Source organism: Lactuca virosa, chromosome 5 (assembly GCF_052849685.1).
Source record: "Lactuca virosa cultivar CGN04683 chromosome 5, Lactuca_virosa_CGN04683_v6, whole genome shotgun sequence".
NCBI classification, from domain to species: domain Eukaryota; kingdom Viridiplantae; phylum Streptophyta; class Magnoliopsida; order Asterales; family Asteraceae; genus Lactuca; species Lactuca virosa.
The window spans coordinates 448,234,242-448,256,838 of record NC_136430.1 but is presented as its reverse complement, the minus strand read 5'-3'; the positions used below and the strand labels follow the sequence as shown (position 1 = coordinate 448,256,838).

Sequence of the window (22,597 nt, the reverse complement as noted above, 5' to 3'; positions counted from 1 at the left end):
TAAAATTACAGAAAAATAGATTTCTAATAAAATTCTTGCAGAGCAAAATCATCTTGAAAATGTTATTGGAAATAAGAAATAGATAGTGAAAAATCATTATATCTATTACAATTTGTAACGACCCAATTTTTCAAAGAAAATTTTCATTTTTGAATAGTCAAATACATTTCCATGATTTAAGAAATTCAATCATAATTGTTTTCAAAGCATATGTCAAATACAACTTTTATTCCAACATCAGAGTGTCCATAAAAACGCCTGGGAGAGAGTGCACGCCGCGTCATCACGCCTTGCCTTTGCCCTTGGGACCAGAAGTACCTGAAACAAATTCACAACATGTAAGCTAATGCTTATTGAGTTTCCCAGAGCATACCACACAAAATACACATATCACATATCTTGTTAGCTATAAAAGCTACATATAACACATAAGTCATTCATAAATAAACCTGTAAGGATGCCATGGGTTCCCCCCAGGGTCTTACACCTTTGTGTCATGGGCTACCCTACATGGTCTTTACCTAAGAATGTCATGGGCTACCCCACATGGTCTTACATCCAGTGTCATGGGCTACCCCACATGGTCTTTACCTAGGAATGCCATGAGCTACTCCACATGGTCTTGCATCAAATAACACGCAGTCACATAGCATATCAAATCATTGAAATAACTATCACATAAACATAATCACATAATGCGCCGACCTTGGTGCCTTAGACCCATGGGTATGGTGAGAAGACTCACCTTTGTCTGCTGAATGCGAAAGCTGCTCTCCTAACAGTCGATAACCTCCCGTGTTGAATAATAATATTAACCCATGTTAGGACATTACAATAAAAGGGAAGACCCAAACCCCAAGTCCTTCCATAAAGGCCCAAATCCCCTTTCTTTGATAATGGGCCCAAAGTCCATGACTAAAAATCATTAATGGGCCTCTTGGCCCAATAAGACCCAATCATAACACCAATGGCCCAAACAGATAAAATGGCTCACTATTCTAAAAATGCAACCAAGTCCAAAAACCAAATGAGGCCCAACAGTCCAAAAGCCCAAAACAGATCCAAGCCCAACTATGATGCGTACGCTTAGCGTACCATCCCGGTACGTGCAGCGTACTGGGGTTCCGGGGCTTACGCGCAACGTACACTGGGTTACGCCTAGCGTACTAACAGATTAAGCACTTTTTATAGTAAGTGCTTAATACTCGATTCATTTACGTCCAGAAGTCAGATCTAAGCCTATTTAGACGACCTAAGGCATAAAGTTGGCAACTTTATGCCTTTGCATGTCCCATATGCTCCCAATACCCTCATTAAGACCTTTTTAAAGCTCTTAACCCATGCATGAGGTCAAAATACCCACCAAGACTCCATTTTTATGTTGAAAATGACTAAGGGACCTCAGATCTATCATTTCCATCCTTTGGAGTTACTTAGTTCACAAGAGGAGGAACAAAACCAACCAAAGGGACAAAACTAGAAAACCCTAGCTAGATCTAGTGATTAAAATGGAAAGGTGCAAGCTTTATATCAACTGAATACTCAAAGTTTCGATTCATTCGAGTCTGGTAAGTTTTGTCACATTTGTTAGTTCAATAAAGTTGGTTTTTAGGTGGCAACATTGGTGGTTAGCTTGGTTCGACAACTTTTCAAACCAATTGAAAGTCCAAACCGTGTTTACCAAAGGCTTGAAGAGTCTACATCCAGATTTCCAGTTTTCTGTAAGAATCATGATGTCATTCATTCTAAATTTCATCAAGCAACCACCAATGTCATTTATAAATCGATAAAATCATTTATCAATTGGAATAAAATTTGCAAGCATTATTATCTATCACTGCAACCGACAATCAGAAATCAGTTGGAAGTTTTTGCAATAATGTTTTTTAATTCCAATCGTAAATCCTCGAGTACATAATATGTTTTCTAAACCAACATTTGTTTTATTTGAGAAATGTTGTTTTAGATATTAAGTTATAGTAGACATTTTTTTTATGTAAAAATGTAACTTTAAGAATTAAATAATATGTGTTTGGTTATTCAAAAAACCTACGGATTACGGGGAGGGTTTGAATATTTGTTGATTCGGTAGATAAGAGCATTAGTTTGATTATTCAAAATCATGCGGGTGACGGAATGAGTTTGGATCAAATTTTAAAATTTGGTAAAAATGTTTGGATCAATGTTGATTCGTTCTAAACCCGTTCCATTATCAGATCTAAGCTAAAATACATAAAATCATAAAAGTTTCTACCTTTTATGATTTAACCATACAAACATAATTATTTGACTAGTGTGATTTCCTAAATTTTTTCACCAATGTTAGTGTATATATGAAACTAAAATGATAGATTTTATATGAGAATAAATATCATCTTAACTCGAATTTTCTTTATACCGCATTAATCCGAGAGAGTCCTACCGATAGATAGATCACCGTGGCCCGAAATTGAAACTTAAAGATTACTTTTCTAAATTCATTAACAACTTTTTACAAAAATTGACGTTTTTAAGAAAATAATCAATTTCCATAGCAACATGTATTGTTAAACGTGACAAGTTTTTATGTCGACACAGGGTTATTAAAATTAATTATCTTAAAAAATAAAACCAAGTTTTTTATCTTAAAAAATAAAACCAAGTTTCTTTAACAACCTTTTACAAAAAGTGTCGTTTTTAAGAAAATAATCAATCTCCATAGCAACATGTAATGTTAAACGTGACAAGTTTTTATGTCGACACGGGGTTATTAAAATTAATTATCTTAAAAAATAAAACCAAGTTTCTTTAACAACATTTTACAAAAGTGACGTTTTTAAGAAAATAATCAATTTCCATAGCAACATGTATTGTTACACGTGACAAGTTTTTATGTCGACACAGGTTATTATATATATATATATATATATATATATATATATATATATATATATATATATATATATATATTAAAGCCCATGGCGCATTTTAACAGTAACATTTACATCTTTATAATTTTCACACTACATTTTTTGTTTTTCTTAGTTTTGCCACTAAAGTTTCAATAAACTTTTTTTTTTATAATTTTGTCACTTTATTTTTACTTCTTCATATTTTTGCCACTAAACTTTCATTTTTACTTTTTAAAACCCTTTTTCTTTATTCTTTTATAATTTTACCACTTGATTTTTACTTTTTTATAATTTTGCCACTAAAGTTTCAAAAAACTTTTTCATTTTTATAGTTTTGGTACTTTATTTTTACTAATTTTGCCACTAAAGTTTCAACAAACTTTTCCGCTTTATAATTTTGACACTTTATTTTTACTTCTTTATATTTTTGCCACTAAACTTTCACCCGTGCAATGCACGGGCCTTTTCCTAGTTAAAATTAACGGTCATGATTTTACCGATAATTTTAGTTTTTGATGAAATCTAAAATTTCTTTCCATCAATTGTCTAATTTAAGTATTTTTTTTTCCATCCCCCATGAATTATGTTTTGAAATTTGAATATGTTACCAAACCCACCAAAAATGGAGCATCTTTCTATAAAATACCAAATATACGAACAAGAATGAAGAAACTACTCTAAAATATATATTAAATAATTACGCAAAATTATAATGAACAAGAGATGCCAGAAATGTCCATGACCCATATCACTTGGCAACACCACATTGCAAGTCCAATGTTGTTTGATTTGTAAAACCTCATCCTCATGTACTATGACTATGCTACTATTCAAATAAAGTCTTGACTATTGGTATTTCTAAATTCTAACAAAGCCTACCCAATTGCTGTTACAGGTTCTATCAAGTTTAAAGGCATATGAATATCCCTTAAATAAGATTTTGGACTTAAAAGTCAAAAGGTCAGCAAAATCATTAGTAAGATAACAAAAATAGATTGTTGCCGAATGCTTCTTTTCACTAATTATTATTACCAAAAAAATCCCAACTTTTGTTTCTAGTCCAGGTTTATTTATTTTACAAAATTATGTCAACAACATGTGAATCACTCACAAGATTCATAGACTCGGCTCTTTAGAATGTACGATTTTGGCACGTGTGTGGGTACTACCTCATTGATTTGAGTTTGGTGAACGTATGCTTGAGGTGGGCCCGTGCACGTGCCATGGTCCCATGGTCCCCCATTTGATTTGTTTTGAAGGGGGTGTGTATATTCCTTTCCAAGTTGACATTTGTATGATGATTATGAATAATCTGGGATACCATTTGATCTAGATGAGTATTCTGTTACCAACTTATAAAACATTGATGATTTATCTTCTAATAGCCGGATTGGCGAATCAAATTCCGCAACTTGCCCTATAAAAAAGTAAAAACCATGTCAAACCAATATCAATTACAAAATCTTATAATCAACATTTAAGAAAGCAACTTTTTTAAGCATTAAAGACATGATGGAAATGGAAATGAACATACCATCACTAAGAACAAGGACAAGATCACTATCGATTACTGTGGGGATGCGGTGAGCAATTGTACAAACAGTACAGTCTTTGAATTCCATCCGGATGATCTTCTGTATTAAATTATCGGTTGCTGAATCCACAGAAGCAGTTGCTTCATCAAGCACCAGGATCCGTGCCTGTTTTAGCAAAGCCCTCCCCAGTGACACAAGCTGTCTCTGACCCACACTCCAATTATCACCATTTTCAAGAACTGCAACAATTTCATCACACCACATACCAATTACCAAACATTCCTCCTTTTATTTCTATTTTTTGGTACAAAATAAATAAATACCTGGTGCATCAAGCTTTTGCTCCTTCTCGCGAACCGTATCTCCAAGTTGAGATTTATCAAGTGCCTGTTGATAAAATAAAATATATATTACATGCCATTACAAAAGTCTAAATTAACATATGTTCAACTTGAAGTTGGATTTGGAAGTAGATATATCTATGATCTATCTAACCTCCCAAACTTCTTGATCTGTGTGTTCTTCAAGGGGATCAAGGTTACCCCGAATGGTGCCTTCAAACAAGGTGGGATCTTGGGGTATGATACTAAGTCTGCCACGTAGATCATGAAGGCCAATAGTGGAAATATCAATATTATCGATAATAATTCTCCCGCTTTCTGGTTCAATCAGTCGAAATAGCGCCTGAATCAAAGTTGATTTACCGCTTCCCGTACGACCGACAATCCCGATCTTTTTCCCTCCCGGGAATTCGCATGTCACTCCCCGCAGTACCACTGGCAAACTCTCCTTGTAACGAACCTAACAAAATACAAAATTACCCTTTAAAACCACATAAAAATAAAAAAAATTCAATTTTTCTATTTATTTAGCACGCCAATAACTATTAAATATATATATATATATATATATATATATATATATATATATATATATATACCTTCAAATCTATGATTTCAATTTTCCCTTCGACTGGCCATGAGGGCGGGGGACGGTTTCCTTCAATGATTGGGGGAGCTTCACTTGGAATGTGGCAATATTGATGAATCCTTTCAATGGAAATAATCTTGTTTTCAAGCTTGCAAAAGCTAAGTATCCACCTTGATAAACGCGCATTCAGTTGAAGCCCATAAGTCACAGCCAGCCCAGCCATACCTGATTATTTAATCAAAAAGTTACACATCAAACAAAACAAAATCACATATTTAGGGAGGAGGGAGTCGTTCCCTCCCAACCCACCGAACCCACTGCCACATCATTTTTTCTCTTTTATTTTTCCGAACCCACAACACACGGAAATCCTATCTTTTTGAACCCACTCAATTAAAAAAAATACAAAACAACTAAGGTACAAGTTTTAAAACACATGGTACAATAGAAAATAAGAAAGAGAAAGTAGAGAGAGATGATGAAGTGGGTTGGTGAAACCAATCAACCCACTCGTTGAAGCGGGAGTGGTACCGCCGATAACTCTATTGCTAATTAAGATTTTACATTTGATTGTTTTGTATTTTTTTTAATTGAGTGGGTTCAAAAAGATAGGATTTCCGTGTGTTGTGGGTTCGGAAAAATAAAAGAGAAAAAATGATGTGGCAGTGGATTCGGTGGGTTGGGAGGGAACGACTCCCTCCCCCCTTAATGAACAACACAACAAGAAGAATGGAAATGGAAGGAAGAACTTACTGGGATCTATAGCTTTACGTGGAAAACTGACTAACAAAACGAGACAGAAAGCAAATACAAATGTTGAAATCAACTCCATGCGTAAGCAAAGCCATTCAATAGCTGCAATACTACAGAAGAACGGACGAGCAAAGCAATCAAGAAGATAAAGATTCCTCTTCATGAACCTTTTTTCTTGTCCAAAACCCCGAATTGTGGCTGCTCCAGCAATCGATTCTCCAAAAAGATTAATAATTGGAGATTTCTGTATGCTAACAATCCTCACCAACTCCCTCGATGAAGCCATGTAATACTTCTGCATCCATAAGCAAGCAATTGCCATTGGGACAATTAGAAGCAACACTTGCCATGTCACCTGAGTCATCACCCCAACTATACCAAGAAGCTGGATTGTTGTTGATGCAAATCCACCAAGTCTGAAAGGAATGTCAAGATCCACAACGCTTTGATCAACAGACACCTGAAATTTACATAAACATTATTATTAACCCATCAAAATTAAATTGATAAATCATGATTCATGCGTACCCGATTTAGTATACGTCCAGCTGGAGTAGAGTCAAAGAATGACATGGGTGCCCTGAACACATTAGTGAGCATTTTCATAAACAGTTTCTGTGCAGCAGCTAGACCGAATGTAGCTACTAAAACAGCCCTAACAAATATGAACCAAGAGCTCCCAAAAGCAAGGGCCATATAAACTGCAATTAGGACCAAATTACTAACCCTAGCTGTGTCCCCTTCTGTTTGGGGATTAGCCCAAGCCATCCACCAGTTACTAGCAATCTGAAGGACTTGAAATAGAGTTTGTGCAATGATGATAAGTGGGATTAATAACCCCTTGTAGGCTGCAGCCATATACGAGAGGTAAATTTTCATGCTGATTTTCCCTCGTTCTCTTTCCTCTTCTTGAACCAGTTGTTTTTTCCGTGAACGTTTTGCTTTCTTTTTTTCTTTGATGGCTTTTTTGTCTGAAGCGGATGTGCTTTCGTTTGGAACCATTGTTGTAGTGTCTATGCTGCTTACAATTGACTCACAGTTCTTAATCAAACCATGGTTATCATCTGACTCATCGTCTGAGTGATTGTAGATATCCATAGCTTCAATTGCTTCTTGGTGAGCTGAAACCAATGTGTTAAAATCGGTTCCTGCTTGCAGAAGTTCATCGTATTTTCCAGCCTGAATGATTTGACCTTCTTTAAGAACCTGCAAATGTATACCATCACATCATCATTCAAACAAAAGATTAGCGTCCGATAACTTTCCTACAGAAAGATTAACCATGGTAAAATAATAGTAATACCACCCTATATTTATGATGTAACCAAGAATATTACAAACAAGTACGCATTTCACCCAATGAAAACAGTTAACGCTATAAAGTTTATTCCTTTTTGATCAAACATTCATGGTTTTGAGTTGCAGAAACAAACCCTAAGGTGAAAAATGCAAGGGAAACGTTTGTATAAAGGTGACTAGGGTAGCCATTTTCATCTACATTTCTTAACTCTCAAGATCCACATGCATCTTTATGCATTAAAGATAGAAAAAGAAGAAGGTTTTACCAGAATCAAGTCAGCAGCTGGCAGAAATTCAACTTGGTGAGTTACAAAAACTACTGTTTTAGTAGCTAATGCTGTCAGTATGTACTCCTGGAAAACCAAATTCCACTGTTAGATCACTCTCAAAACTTTCAATAACATATAGACTGTTGATACTCTTTTTAATAATTCAAACCTTGAAAAGTTCTGAACCAGTGTGTGCATCAACAGCACTGAATGGATCATCAAGTAGATAAATGTCAGCATCTTGATAAAGCGCCCTTGCTAGCTGCACCCTTTGTTTCTGACCACCACTCAAGTTTATACCTCGATCACCAATGATGGTTTGATCTCCATGTGAGAAAAGCTCCAAATCTTTTTTCAAGGAACACGCATGAAGTACCCTCTTGTACTTGGCCTTATCCATTGGATTACCAAATAACACATTTTCTTCTATATTTCCCGATTGTATCCATGCTGACTGAGATACATAAGCTGCAGAACCACATATTCTAACCTGAACCAAAACAGAAAAACCACAAAGAAAGATGTTAATATTGATACGGATGCAAAACAACCAAAAAATACTTTAACTTTAAAAATATACAAAGTTGGGACTTACTTCACCAGAAGTTTTTGGGATTTCACCAAGAATACAAGAAAGAAAGCTTGATTTCCCAGACCCAACACTGCCACAAACCGCCACATGCATCCCTCTCTCCACTTTCATCTGAATACCAGACAATGTGGGCCTTGGAGAAGATGAGTCCCACTGGAATTCACCATCCTTGATTTCTATTGCCACATTTGACATGCCTCGTTGCAATACAATTGTTGCATCTTCTTGTAACTCTTCCTCCTGTAAAAACCCTGTGATTCTATCAAGCGAGACTTTTGTCTGAGCCATCATTGAAACCAAATCAGGGAAATTTCTAAGAGGTTCTTGAAGAATCCGGAATGTGGCTAAAGCTGAAAGAACACCACCAGCTGTAAGCTGTCCACCAATCAAGATTGAAGTTCCAAAAGTAACCGCAGCTACAAAGATAGGTGAACTCCAGAAAAAGAAAGTGATAAAAGCCTGTGAATATAAAGCCTTCTTGAGCCACTTAAATTCAACACTCCGCATTTCTTCCAGCCTCACCTTATACCTATCTTCCCATGCTTGTGATTTCAGAATCCTCATGTTTCTAAGGCATTCGGATGTTTTCCTCATTCTATCATCTTTTGCAGCCATTAATTTATCTTGGTAAAGCTCTTGGACTTGTGCTAGAGGGATGGTTATAACTATAGATAAAATGGTGGCGATTAAGGTTGCAATACAGGCAATACCAACACTCTTGTAAAGAATTGCAAGGGCGAGAATGATCTGCAATGGTAACATCCATATGTCATGGAGATACCACGCGTAATCACCTACCCTTTGTACATCAACAGCCATGTAATTTACGATTTCGCCACTGGTGTGACTTTGCCTAGCTGAACTTGAAAGCCTGAGTCCCTTTCTGTAAACCATGGCTGTGAGAGCTGATCTCACATGCATTCCCAAAATATCAACACCAAGGTACCACTGGCGTGTGGTTAAAGTTTCAATTAGTTTTGCTACAAAGAACACACCAGCAAGGATATACCCTTCATGAGGGTAATGCTCAATTCCACCCAAGTAATCAACAAAATCGGATATCATATAAGGGCCTACGTATGAGACAAGTGTGTATAACCCTGCAAAAATCGCGTTCTTGGCAGCTTCTTTCCAGAATGATCGAAGAAGAGCCCAAGCTAATGAAGCTTGATTTTCAGCCTTTAAACGTTCCCAATTTATGTTCAAGATCTTGTAATTGAACTTAGAGCGATCTTCAGGAGCAAGAAGTGGGATGTCTCTAAGCTCGAGTGGTCTCTTCACACCAATCGAAAGAAGATTGTTTAGCCATGATAATGTGGCTAAACTAAAGATACCAGCCTCACTATATGGTGTCACTTTCAGACACCCTGCATCTTCTTCAACCAGCAATGGTTCTTGAAGACCAGAACCTCTAATGATGTGTATGCCAGTCGCACCTCTTAGACCAAGAAGAAACAGGAAACCCAAAGCTGGGCTTGCTGCAAGATTAGCTAGAAGATGGGAGTTTTTCAAGTGTTCAAGCCCTTCAATTGCAAATTCTTTCCCATCAAGATAAAGGCTAAGTAAACTGATCATAAAAGAGGTAACCCACCATACCCTGATAAGTAATGGAAGTCTTTCAAGGGTCTTAACCTTACAACTAAGTGTTGAAAAACTCAAAACGAACCAAGCGAAAAACTGTGATGCGGGCAAGAACAGAGGTTCCAAGCTCACACCCTTTTCCCCTTGTGCAGATTTTGCAATTAAACAAACACCATCATAACATAAAACCACAGCCTGTAGAAGGAGAACATAAAAGCAACAACAAACTGATGCTTTATAAACTTTACCGATTTCGACATTGAGAAATTGAGTTTCTACTGCAGAAACCCTACTCCCAATTTCATCAGCTTCCTCCTTTGTAACTCTATTGTGCCAAGTATAAACCGCAATCTTCCTCACCAATACAATCAGAAGAGATAAAACCACCAACGCCAAATTGAACACGATTGCACTGTTCTCCAAGACCTTCAAATCCTTGTCAGAACCCATGAGTTTCGTAGGAATCATCAATTGGAATTGCAATTGGAATCAAAACGACGATACAGTGAGTAGTTTAATAGTGAGATAGCTTTCAAATCGTGGCAAGAGCATTTTACCATGTGGCACTGATTCTTACAGATGGGGGGTTTGTAAAGAAAGAGACCAAAGCAATAGCAGGGAATTAGCAAATGAAGACAAACAACACCTTCATCCTCTATGAACAACAAAACCTTCAAATCTCTCTCTCCTCTCAGCTTGTTTTGTATTCTTCTTCTCCTCTGCGTGATTATCTCTATATAGACAGACAGACACAAACAAACACAAGAGAGAGGAAGAGAGAGAATTCTGAATTTAAAAGATTAAAATTGATCAAAACCCTAACAGAAAAATACAAAAAACCGACTTTCTGTGGGCTTTCCTATTGTCAAATACAAAAGAGAGTGTGTTTATACTTTATAATGGAAAGCAGCTCACACTCTCATCTCACTCCAGACCTCAACGGAGCCGGCACCGGAGCAATTAATAGAGAGATACAATACAGGGACTGATTCTGATTTGACGACCGGTGTTGAGTGAAGATATCAAAGAAGTGTGAAAAAACAGCAGATCATGAAGTGGGAATATAATAGGATCAAGTGGGTTAAAGAATCGAAATGTGAATTGAAGTTTTACTAAAAATTAGAATATTACCGACGTATATAAATTGAGTCCAATGGGGGATATTGCGAATCATAATCAGCAGCTTTTACATTTTTAGGGCATAAAGAAAGAAAGAGAAGAAAGAGTGTTATTTTCAATTGGACGGTGTTCGCTGATGGATCCTTGCTGTATCTCCACTCACTGAAACTAAAATACATACATCCACATTCCACATTCCACATTTGACTTCCTTAAAACCCCCATACTTTACTTTCCTTCATTAACACAGCACACAATGATAGTAATATTTTATCTGTAATCGTAATACAACTTTTGAATATAACATTTTTATTTGTAACTTTTCTTTATAAATTTTGTTTTATTTTTTGCTAATGGGTGATTTGAAACAACAAAGTAATAATAATGTTTTCATCTATGATTCTTTATTATCTTTTTTAACGTTCAAATATAATTTACTTCTACCTATTTCTAATTCCACCTTATGCCTCATACAAGACTTACTTTCGATCTTTAATAAAATAAAATAAAAAATATGATCCCACGGGGTAGAAGCTCTTTAATATTTTTTTATTATTGTTATCATTATTTGAGACATTTTGCATATGAGATGAATTTTTGTATGGAGTTTATTTCGACTTAGCATGTCCTATCTTTTTATTTATTTTTTTGCTATCTCTCGTCTTTATGTATATTAATCGGTTATGATGTCAATTGATGATATGTCGATTGTTTTTAGTGGTGGGATAATTAATAATTAAAAGTTAGTTGGTTATTCATCTATTTGGTTTAATAAGATATTATATACTTTTCTGCCGAGACTTGGGTTCTTTCCAAAAAAAGATATTATATACTTTAACGAAATATAAAACACTCAGAAAAATATGTGGTTCAAAAATTGCTTTTGAAAATAATCAAATTAAAAAAGAAAAAGGAACAAAAAGAAAAACAGAAATGTGTTGGGTGTTTTATTGATAAAAAATTAAATGAAATTTAATTTAATTTTCTATATATAATTTTGTGAGGGTTATTAAAATTGTCAAAATAGTGTAAAGGCAATAGTAACTCTTATAGTAGAAGTTACTTGTTTTTTTTTTACTATTTAAAATAATTTGATACAATCTATTATCATTTAAGTATACCATCTTTATGAAGCTTTAGCCAACCATTTATTTTTTTCTATCCATTTGATCGTCTATTTTATTTATATATTTTATCCCCGCTTTTAATAATAATTTGTTTCCCTCTTAATAGTAATACAAATTTAATTATTAATTATTTTTTGACTAGGTAATTTATTTTATTTTATATGCAAAATCAAAATTAATATATATATATATATATATATATATATATATATAATATTAAAGACATTAATCAATAGTCAACATAATCAAATAAACATAACATTACAATCATATAATAAATTTATTGTCCTTTATTTATAAAACTATATATCATATTAAAATGAAATCAACATCAAATATGACTTTTACTTAAAAATCAACAAATTAAAGATAATATGTTTGAAACAATTAGATAGATAGAGTTTATTTTCTTGATGTAATTGTTTTTGTTTAGCTTAGCTCCTTAATAGCTTAATAAAATATCTTTGTTCTAATTTTTTTCTATATAGTCTTCTATTAACTTTATTTAATAAAATTATATCACAAAAGTGTTCATATTTATCTTTTATTTAATAAAATTAACTCAAACAAAGAACAAAACATAATTTCAATCGATTTTATGTCAACCAAATAAATCATAAATTCTAATCTCTTTGAAATTTTATTCATTCAAATTTTAGTTCCCTCAAATTTCATTACCTTCAAAAGTATTTAGTGTATCAAATGCCCTCTTAAAATATTCCAACAACCAAAATGCCTCGTCATTCTTCTTGAAACGTACAACTATTAAATTATTATATACTGTAATAATATATTTGAAACATACAACTATTAAATTATTATATCTTCAATATTAAACATGTATTAATTAGTTTCTTAAAATAACTAAAATGATTGGACCACAACCAATCTTACATGCACATAATATATAGTTAGAACACAATAACCCTCCTATATATATATATATATATATATATATATATATATATATATATATATATATATATATATATATATATATAGGAGGGTTCAATTGAGAAAAAAAAGGTTGAAAATGGGGGAAGCATTCTCAGCCACACATTTATTTTGTCGCAAAACACTTAGGCGTACCGTCCCAAATGGATAACGGATAAACATGTGTTTTCCAACCAAACATGTTTACTTAAACTATGTTAATCATTACCTTAATATACACAAAAACATACTTTTTTTTTGTTTTATATTATTTTAAGAAAGCCATTTTTATCGAAAAATTATTTTAAATATATTAAAATTCATAATTTTTTATTCTTTATAAATAGACATTCATATTGATAAAGTTTTAAGATAAAATAAAAAATTTATTTTTTTTAGAGTTTCAGCTATCGTTATTCATAAGTGAATAAAAATCTATCAGATTTTTATTACAGTAATTCGTTATTCACTTATAAATAAAACGTATGATTAACTTTTTTTATAGTTTAAGTATCGTTCATATATGAATATGACAAGTAATAAAGTTTTCTTACTTAAAATATATTTTTTACATCATCTTCCGTCATATATTATATTTATATATGAATAAAACGTGTATTAGTTGTCGTCATATTTTATATTCATATATGAATAAAACATTTATCAGATTTTTGTTGCATTTAATTTGTTATTCATATATGAATAAGTAGTATTAATGATACTTAAACTGTAAAAAAAATTAATTATATATTTTTATTCATAAGTGAATAACGAATGTACTGTAGCAAAAATCTGATGCATTTTTATTCACTTATGAATAACGATACCTGAACATATAAAAAAAATAAATTTTTTATTTTATCTTAAAAGTATATCAATATGGATGTCTATTTGTAGAGAATAAAAAATCATGAATTTTGGTATATTTAAAATCATTTTTCGATAAAAATAGATTCTTAAAAATTAAAAAAACGAAAAAAAAACTATGTTTTTGTATATATTAAGGTAATGATTAACATAGTTTAAGGAAACATGTTTTGTTAGAAACACATGTGCATTCCTTATCCATTTCCGCTGGTACAACGGAGGCTTTTGCCGCAAAAATAAATGAGTGGTTGAGAATGATTCATCCATTCTCAACATTTTTTATTTTCTCAATTGAACTTACCTCTATATATATATATATATATATATATATATATATATATATATATATATATATATATATATATATAGAGAGAGAGAGAGAGAGAGAGAGAGAGTAAACTTGAATGTAAGATGTTTGGATGAATGGTCCACAATCAATTTTGTATTAGAACTTATAAACTTGAATCAATAGATTGTAAGATTTAAACATTGATCACTTCATTATAAAATATTTTAATTCCGAATGATCATTATCATACATATCTTGATCTATAAAAGAAATTGCATGTTTATGTGATAAGAGAAACCAGCATCATCGATTTATTTATGATAATGACAATAATAGTCAATATAGTTTTTTATCGTTGTTTGTTAATATTTAATAGTGGTTGAAAAGTATATTTAAAAATGTCAATTTGCCAATAGTATTTTTTTCAAATGACAAGTTAATATATATATATATATATATATATATATATATATATATATATATATATATATATATATATATATATAGATAGATAGATAGATAGGTTCAGGTGTTTAAAATAATTATTGTGTTATTGTATGCATAAATGTGGACCAATCAAAATTAAAATAAAAAATTTAATAATTAAATAAATAAACAAGGGTATTTTAGTAATTTGATAAATAGCTTCCACAAATAATCCCTATAATCATGCTAGAATTAACTTTTAACCTAATTTATTTTCTTATATACACAGCCGCCGATCAATACCATCACCCACCACCAAGCTACCATCGCCCCATATGATCGACTAAAGTAGGAACGAGAAAATGAACGACATAGAAGAAGACTTTGGTCAACACCACCAGATTCTTAGGGATTGATGTTGTGATTCTGGCAATCGTTTTTCACTCCTCCGCCGAGAGCGTAATGTCCGGAGAGTTAATCGATGATTGGTTCCCGATAATTGGTCATAGTGGTAAACCGGCAAAACCTAATACCGCAATACGATTACGGATCAAATTCGCATCTTGTGATGATCAGAACAAGGAAAAATCAATTCTTGCCGATGAGTTATTTGGCCTGAAGGATAGTTATTTTCCTGTGAGACACGGGGGGAATGTGACGCTGTATCAGGATGCGCACCTCCAGGAGGGGCAGTTACCGGAGATCGAATTGGACTGAGAGAATCAAAATGGTATGAATTTCATCTCAAATCCTTTGTCTAACATTTGTTTTTAATTCATCTTCATTTTTTCTCTTTTATCTAGACTTCTAAATGCTACCATTCCCAAACTCTAAAGATTTCTGAAAGTTCCAAAATGATATACACAGGTGGTTGGGACCCTTTACACCCATCATCAAAAATGTGTTATAGTGGACATACAAGCCCATGGAAATTACAGAAAGATCTCTGCTTTTATTAGTGGTTTGGACCTCTATGATGGACGCTATGACACACCAGAACATCGTTTATTTCGTGATCTTGATACAGTGTTTGAAAATGACTACCATAATCCAACACTTCCTCTAAGTTTATATACTACTGTATTATTTTATATAAATTCATACATGTTACCTTATTTAATGGACAAATTATCCACAATAGCCAGGTATAAAAGGTCCAAGAGAACCCTGGAGTATAATTCTGTTGGAAGGTTCTTGATTTATATACATGCTAAAGGAATCACGAATTCCAATTCTGTTGGAATGAAATCATGAATTATAATTATGTTGGAATGGAGTATGCATGTTCTACAATTCTTGGTTATTGGTTTTGGTGCAATTCACAAGTCCACATATTTTTCCAAATGAATTTAGTTTTTTATTTTTCATTTGTTAATGCATTATTGGATCAAAACTGCAATTTGGTTTTGTTTTCACAGAAGTTGATGCTTGAAGAATGGACCACAAAATTGAAAGTGATTCTAAGCAACATTATTCTTTTAGAATGTATTAATTCTTAACAATTGTTACTCGTATTCTATAAGAAATTATGTATTTATTGTTTTTATTCTTCAATTGATTGTTCAAGAATTTGTTATTCTACAAGAAGTTTTTAAAGTCATGATCAAGAAATAGGTTCAAGAATACTTTTATTATTTATGGTTCAAGAATATTTTTATTTTTGAATATACTCATATACATATTCTGTCAGAATGTCCGAATTAAAAGAATTATAATTCGTAAAATCGGATTTTTAAAATTAATAGAATCTATGATCCCTTAAAATATGCAATTTTCCTTTATTAAATCTATATTAATTGACTAAAATACCCTTGTAATTAAATTAGATGATATTTTTCAATTATATTTAATTCAATAATATATATTAATCACTTTCTTAAAATAAGTAAAAGTGATTGGCTCACATTTATGCATACAATAACACAATAATTACTTTGAATAGAATAACCTAAGCCTATATATATATATATATATATATATATATATATATATATATATATATATATATATATATATATATGGGATTGAACTCGTGATTATCTTGTTAAAAATATTTTATTAGACACTTTGTTAGCCAAATAAACTAACGCCAACTTGTTTGCTGATAGTAGATGCATTCCTATCAGCGGATCATCCATCAATATGTTATTGTTATTGTAGTTATTCTATGATTTTATATGTATAATATTTTGTTAATTTTTTAATAAAAAATTTATCATGTTAAAAGAAAATTATAAGTAGAGGTTTATGTCATATATATATATATATATATATATATATATATATATATATATATATATATATATATATATAGAGAGAGAGAGAGAGAGAGAGAAAGAAATAAATAAAGAAAGAGAAAAAAAAATGTTCATGTGAGATGGACCTATTTTTTGATATCGTGACTTTATTTTTTTCTAGTAAATCATTTTAATATTATAGTATTAATAAATATATAATATTTGTAATATTATGATATTTTATGTTTAAAAATATTTTAATATAAAATGTGTTAACAATATTGCTTTGTAATGCTGGAATACATCATGCCTTAATTTTCATGTGGGTGTGGGGCGCAATCATATGTTTGAAACTAAGATATTTGGATGATTTTATAAGTAGGGGTATGATAGGAAGAGTAATCCAAATATGTATAGCTGAGAATGATATCGAAGTTATCTAAGGAACAACACAAACGAGTTCACGAAAAAAGATATTATTATTTTCCATTTTCGCTAGATTTGGAGCAGTTGTTCGAGATGTTGGTCCCACAAACCACCTAAAAATTAAATAAAAGGTCAAACTTAAGTCTATGACCTAAAACCCTAAAGTTTATCCAATGTCAAACTTAGTCAAAAAGTCAACATGTCAACACTTGGTCAAACAAGCGCCCTACGCCCTATAAGGGACTCCCCATGTCCATTACAAGACAATATAGTTGAGTTTCTAGTCTAAATCAGACACGCATCACAAGACTTCATAAGACGTGTCACGCCTAGGAAAGACATGTCGCGTCTAGGTCATAAACACAAGGGAAACCCGATTTAATCCCTTAAGTCAAAGCTCAAACTTTTAGATATGGTCCTTAACAAGGTATTAATGGATAAAGTTCCCACATTTATCCATTAAGACATACCAAAAATTCAATATATAAACTTTATTACACCAAAATGGCCTAAATGACAACTTGCATGGCTTATTGGGAAGGCAAAAGATCATAACTTCCGTAGTCCATGAGATCCAATAAGCATTTTAAATTGCTCAAAACGTGCTATAGTCCTCTCAACTCCAAGGTCACCAAAACAAATAACCAAAAAGTGCATAACAAGACATATATCAAGATCTAATGAATCAAAAAGAGCAAGCTTGAATCTTTTTACTCACAAAAGTTTAGAAATGATGCAACTTTGTTGGATCTACACTTAAGGCTTCATATAATGCACACAACAAAGACCTTCACCTTCAAGCTTCACTCAAAACAAAGACAAATAATCTCCCAAAATGGATTACAAGCTCAAAATAAAAGAGAGCGAGCGAGCGAGCGAGCGAGAGAGAGAGAGAGAGAGAGAGAGAGAGAGAGAGAGAGAGAGAGAGAGAGAGAGAGAGAGAGAGAGAGAGAGAGACGGAGGGAGAAAGAGAGAGATGTTGGATTAAGGTGTCTAAGGTCCTAAATAAATTGGTATAATGTTGATAAATAAAAGTAAAGTCCTTTTGGGGTTGACCTCATGACCAAGAAATTGCTTAGATTGATTATAGGAGAGAGATAAATGATTTATTAATATATTATATGATTAATATATTATATGATTAATATATTAGTTAGAAATAGTTATAATTAACTTAGAATTATTTTGGAATTAACTATGGGTTAATTATAATTAATTAAAGGTTGAAGGATTAAAGTTGTAATTGTTTAAAAGTTGAGCAGATGAGAGGTTCCAGAACCCTCCTCTTATGGACGGGTTTGGAGATGTTGGGTTATTAATGTATTGTGTCAAAGTGTTTTGTACTAGAATAGTCTCATTTATAAGGGGTTGGACTTGTCCATCCGTCTTTATGGTTTGCTAGGGTTAGACTATTTAATGTGCATGCATGTATCGTTAGGTTTGATCGATTGTATTGCCCTACTTAGCTTTTACAGAAAAGTTCACGTTGAACTCTTCTAAAGCTTTGATAATATTAAGCATTCGGTACATCTTTGATCATTGCTCTTGTTATCTGATTCACTCCACTGTTTAGAATCTATCGATCTTAAGTTTTATTGTTTCAACAATTGGTATCAGAGGAGGAGATTGTGGAACCCATATGCTAATCTTTTGTCGAGTTCTATTAGGGTTTGCTTTTTTATTGGATTTCTCTTGTCGTCTTCATCGTTTCTATCGATTGTAGACGTCAAATCTAAATCGTAGTTTTACCCTAAACTCGTTTATTGTTTTACACATCTGATTCTATACAAGTTTCTGTGAATCTCTAAATCATGCAGCATGAATATCCACATACTCTTTCTTTCAATCTATCCAGTAGCATTGGATCTACTACCAGGATCCCAATCCTCTTCCCACAGGATTATAAAGTCTGGGCCTTACACTTCGAAGACTATGTTATAGGTCTTGAAGAACACGACTCAACCATATGGCAAGCAATGACACAATAGATGTTTTCTCACACAGCAACCCGAAGAGTTATCAAAACTCAAGCTGAATACAACACTCTTCTTGTTGAACACACAAATATTCCTTAGGATGAAAAGAGACGTTTCTGAGTAACATCAAGGCATTGAGAATAATAAGGTTTGCTCTTCCACCAGATACTTTTCGTCTGGTGAGTGCATGTGAGACGGCAAAGAAAATATGGGATAGGTTAAAGGAGCTTTGTTCAAGCGATGCCGGTTTGGAACACTCAGTTCAAATGTTGCTTCTATCGAAGTTTGTTGATTTTGTTCAAAAGCCAGAAGAAAATCTTGATCAAACATTCAATCGTTTTAATCATCTTTTGAGTAGGATGTTAAAACAAAAAATCAAGCGTGAAATAATAGAGCAAAAAGTCACGTTTATGAATGGATTGAGATCGGGATGGAAAGCAGTAGTATCCACAGTAAAAGATCATGAACAGTTCAAGAGTTACACTTTGGCAAATCTTGTGGGAATTCTAAGATCCCAAGAAGATGAAGTGACGAAGGATGTGAAGCTTGTGTCTAGCATGGGATCGTTGGCCTTGGTTGCGAAGGGCAAAAAGGTAGCTGAAGAAGATTTTGAATCCGACCTTTCGGATTGTGATCTTACGAAAGAAGAATATGCTATGTTAGTGTATAATCCCAAGAAGTTTGCTAAAAAGATCTTTGGACGTTTCAAGAATAAGAATATGATGGGAAACTACAGTTCAGACAAGCTAAAAGATGACAGCTTTAAGATCTCTCAATAGGATGAAGAAAAACAATAGAAGAAGTTATTGGGAGATTCTGGATATGATTGCAATTATTGTCATGGAAAGAATCATTTTGCTAAGGAGTGTATGTTGAGAAGGTTGAATGAGAAGAAGGAGGTTAAGAAAGATGAAGCCTATGATCTTCAGAAGATAGAGGATTTGAGGAAAAAGAGCGTTGGAAATGCGAAGCCTGCTTTAATTGTGCAGGAAGGTAGTGACGAACATGGACATGTTGAAGTATGGTCCACAAATTCTAAAGATGATGAGGTTCGGAAGCCTACGCATGGTGGATGTTTTGTTGCAAAGTCTGAAGCGCAGGAGTACGAAGGAAGATGTATGATGGTTCAGAGCGGGGTCTCGAAACAGAGAGGATACGCGACTGATGGCGGTCGGCCCTCTGAAAATTGTTTTGCTGCGAGGCCTGTTTCTGAACAGGTGAGTGAATGCGAGAAGGTCATCAGTAAGGTACACTCTATACTCCAATCTCTTAATATTCCAGTTACTCGTTACGAATCTAAATTAGATGATTTAAATTACATTGTCTCTAATTTTAGCGATAGTTTAAAGAGAACACGTCTAAGAAATTCTAACCTAAATGATCAAATGCAGTCAATGCACATCCTGTATGAACCGTCCTTCTTTTTTACGAACACGATCAGTGCTCCCTATGGTACTGATGCAAGCTGCACCTAACAAGTTTTATGGATGAAATATCATCTTTTCGACTATGGTTATCAATTTCAACAGATTCTTGTTTACTGTCATTCTCAAAGTGCAATTACGATCTCTTATAATCCAATCCATCACTCCATGACCAAACACATTGATATTCAGTAACATCCCAATTTCCAAGCCCAATTTTTTTTTCATTTTTAATTGAGTAATTCTCAACATAGTTTACCAAAACATTTCCCATGCCATATCATTAGCAAACAAAACTATAACAATGTGTCTGAAAATCATAATGTCAAGTAAAATCAGTCATAGTACAATCCCAGAAAACCCCATGCGGAAATCATGTGTGTGTGTGATGCGCTGCTACACTGCCGGCTCCTTCCCCTTAGACGAAGAGGTATCTGAAACCAAAACTAAAACTGTAAGCACAAAGCTTAGTGAGTTCCCCCATCATACCACATACCATACAGGCACATCGCATACATACTGCCGGGAAATTCTGGGATGCCCGACCTACCCAGTACGGCCATTATGGGGTGCCGACCTACCCGTGTCAAGCCATTTTGGGGTGCTGACCTACCCATGTCAAGCCATTCTGGGGTGCTGACCTACCCTTCGGTCCTATCAACCGAACCTTGGGGACTATTCCACCCCCCTACTGCTACTATCACATATATCATAATGTATCATACTGTCAGACGTATCTGGGGTGTCCGACCTACCCTTCGGTCCTAACAACCGAACTTGGGGACTATTCCCTCCCTACTACCACTATCACATATAACATATCATGCCAGCATATAAACATATCATCACATACTGTCAGACATATCTGGGGTGTCTAACCTACCCTCCGGTCCTAACAACCGAACTCGACTACTGTCACATATACATACCATGCTAGCATATAACATATCAGGTAGTAGCAAACCTAGATGAATATCACAAAGACAATCATCTAACATATAACTCCTACTGGTGGGCCGACATTGTGGCCGTAGACCCACCGCTACTGGAAGGTGACTCACCTTGAACGAGTAGTTGCTGGTAATCTGTGCGGGAAATATCTGTTTGCTGCTGCTCCGGAAATCATCCGGCTATAATACCCACAAAACACTTAATCAGAGTCTGATATCTATTCTTAGGGTAAATGAACATTTTACCCCTGACCAAGTCCAAGTCAAAGTCAAAGTCAACTTCCAGTTGACCCGACTCGCCGAGTTGGGCCGCCAACTCGTCGTGTCCCTATCTCTTCAATTGTCCTCATCCACGTCTCTACTCGTCGAGTTTAGCAACGACTCGACGAGTTCTCCTTCTAACACAACCTCAGATGAACCTTCAACCGACTCGCCGAGCGGTATGGACACTCGTCGAGTTCATCTTCATCCTATGAACACGTCTTGTCATCGACTCGCCGAGTTGTATGAACAACTCGTCGAGTTCATCTTCAAGAGTTGGGAGATTGCCTTGGACTCGCCGAGTCTGTTCATGGACTCGTCGAGTCCCATGAACTCCAGGTTGAAGGCTAAGTCCAGTACGTTGGGTCACTCCTTTGGACCTTCTACAACCCTTCTAACACCCAACTGTGTTCTTTTGACCCTCAACAGATATGGAGACTTTATGCCTTGGACTCGTCGAGTCCCAAGAACGGACTCGCCGAGTCGATAACGTCCAAGTCCTATTTTCTAGATTTCTGATGTACAACTTTTGTCCAAATGATAGATCCAAGCCCCTAAGCTCGATCTAGAACATAAAGTCACGAACTTTACGTGCATGCATGGGACTTTTGAGCCTAAAAGGCCCTAAAATGGCTCTTATGTTGCATGGGACCTTCCTTAAGTGCAAAAGCAACCCCAATCTGCCTTGTGACTCTTCCCAAGACCTAGATCC

General features: G+C 33.9%; 1 protein-coding gene across 1 annotated transcript; it reads right to left on the bottom strand.

Moving 5' to 3' along the window:
* Positions 1 to 3,886: 3,886 nt before the first annotated feature.
* On the bottom strand, positions 3,887 to 11,150 carry ABCC5 (multidrug resistance-associated protein 5). The gene is made up of 10 exons (XM_079050363.1): positions 8,273 to 11,150; positions 7,847 to 8,167; positions 7,675 to 7,761; positions 6,638 to 7,315; positions 6,110 to 6,569; positions 5,367 to 5,581; positions 4,922 to 5,227; positions 4,750 to 4,813; positions 4,426 to 4,665; positions 3,887 to 4,308 (listed from the first exon to the last, which is right to left on the bottom strand). The coding sequence occupies exons 1-10, from the start codon at positions 10,316 to 10,318 to the stop codon at positions 4,193 to 4,195; spliced, it is 4,533 nt and encodes a 1,510-aa protein (XP_078906489.1). The 5' UTR covers positions 10,319 to 11,150; the 3' UTR covers positions 3,887 to 4,192.
* Between the last annotated feature and the right edge of the window lie 11,447 nt (positions 11,151 to 22,597).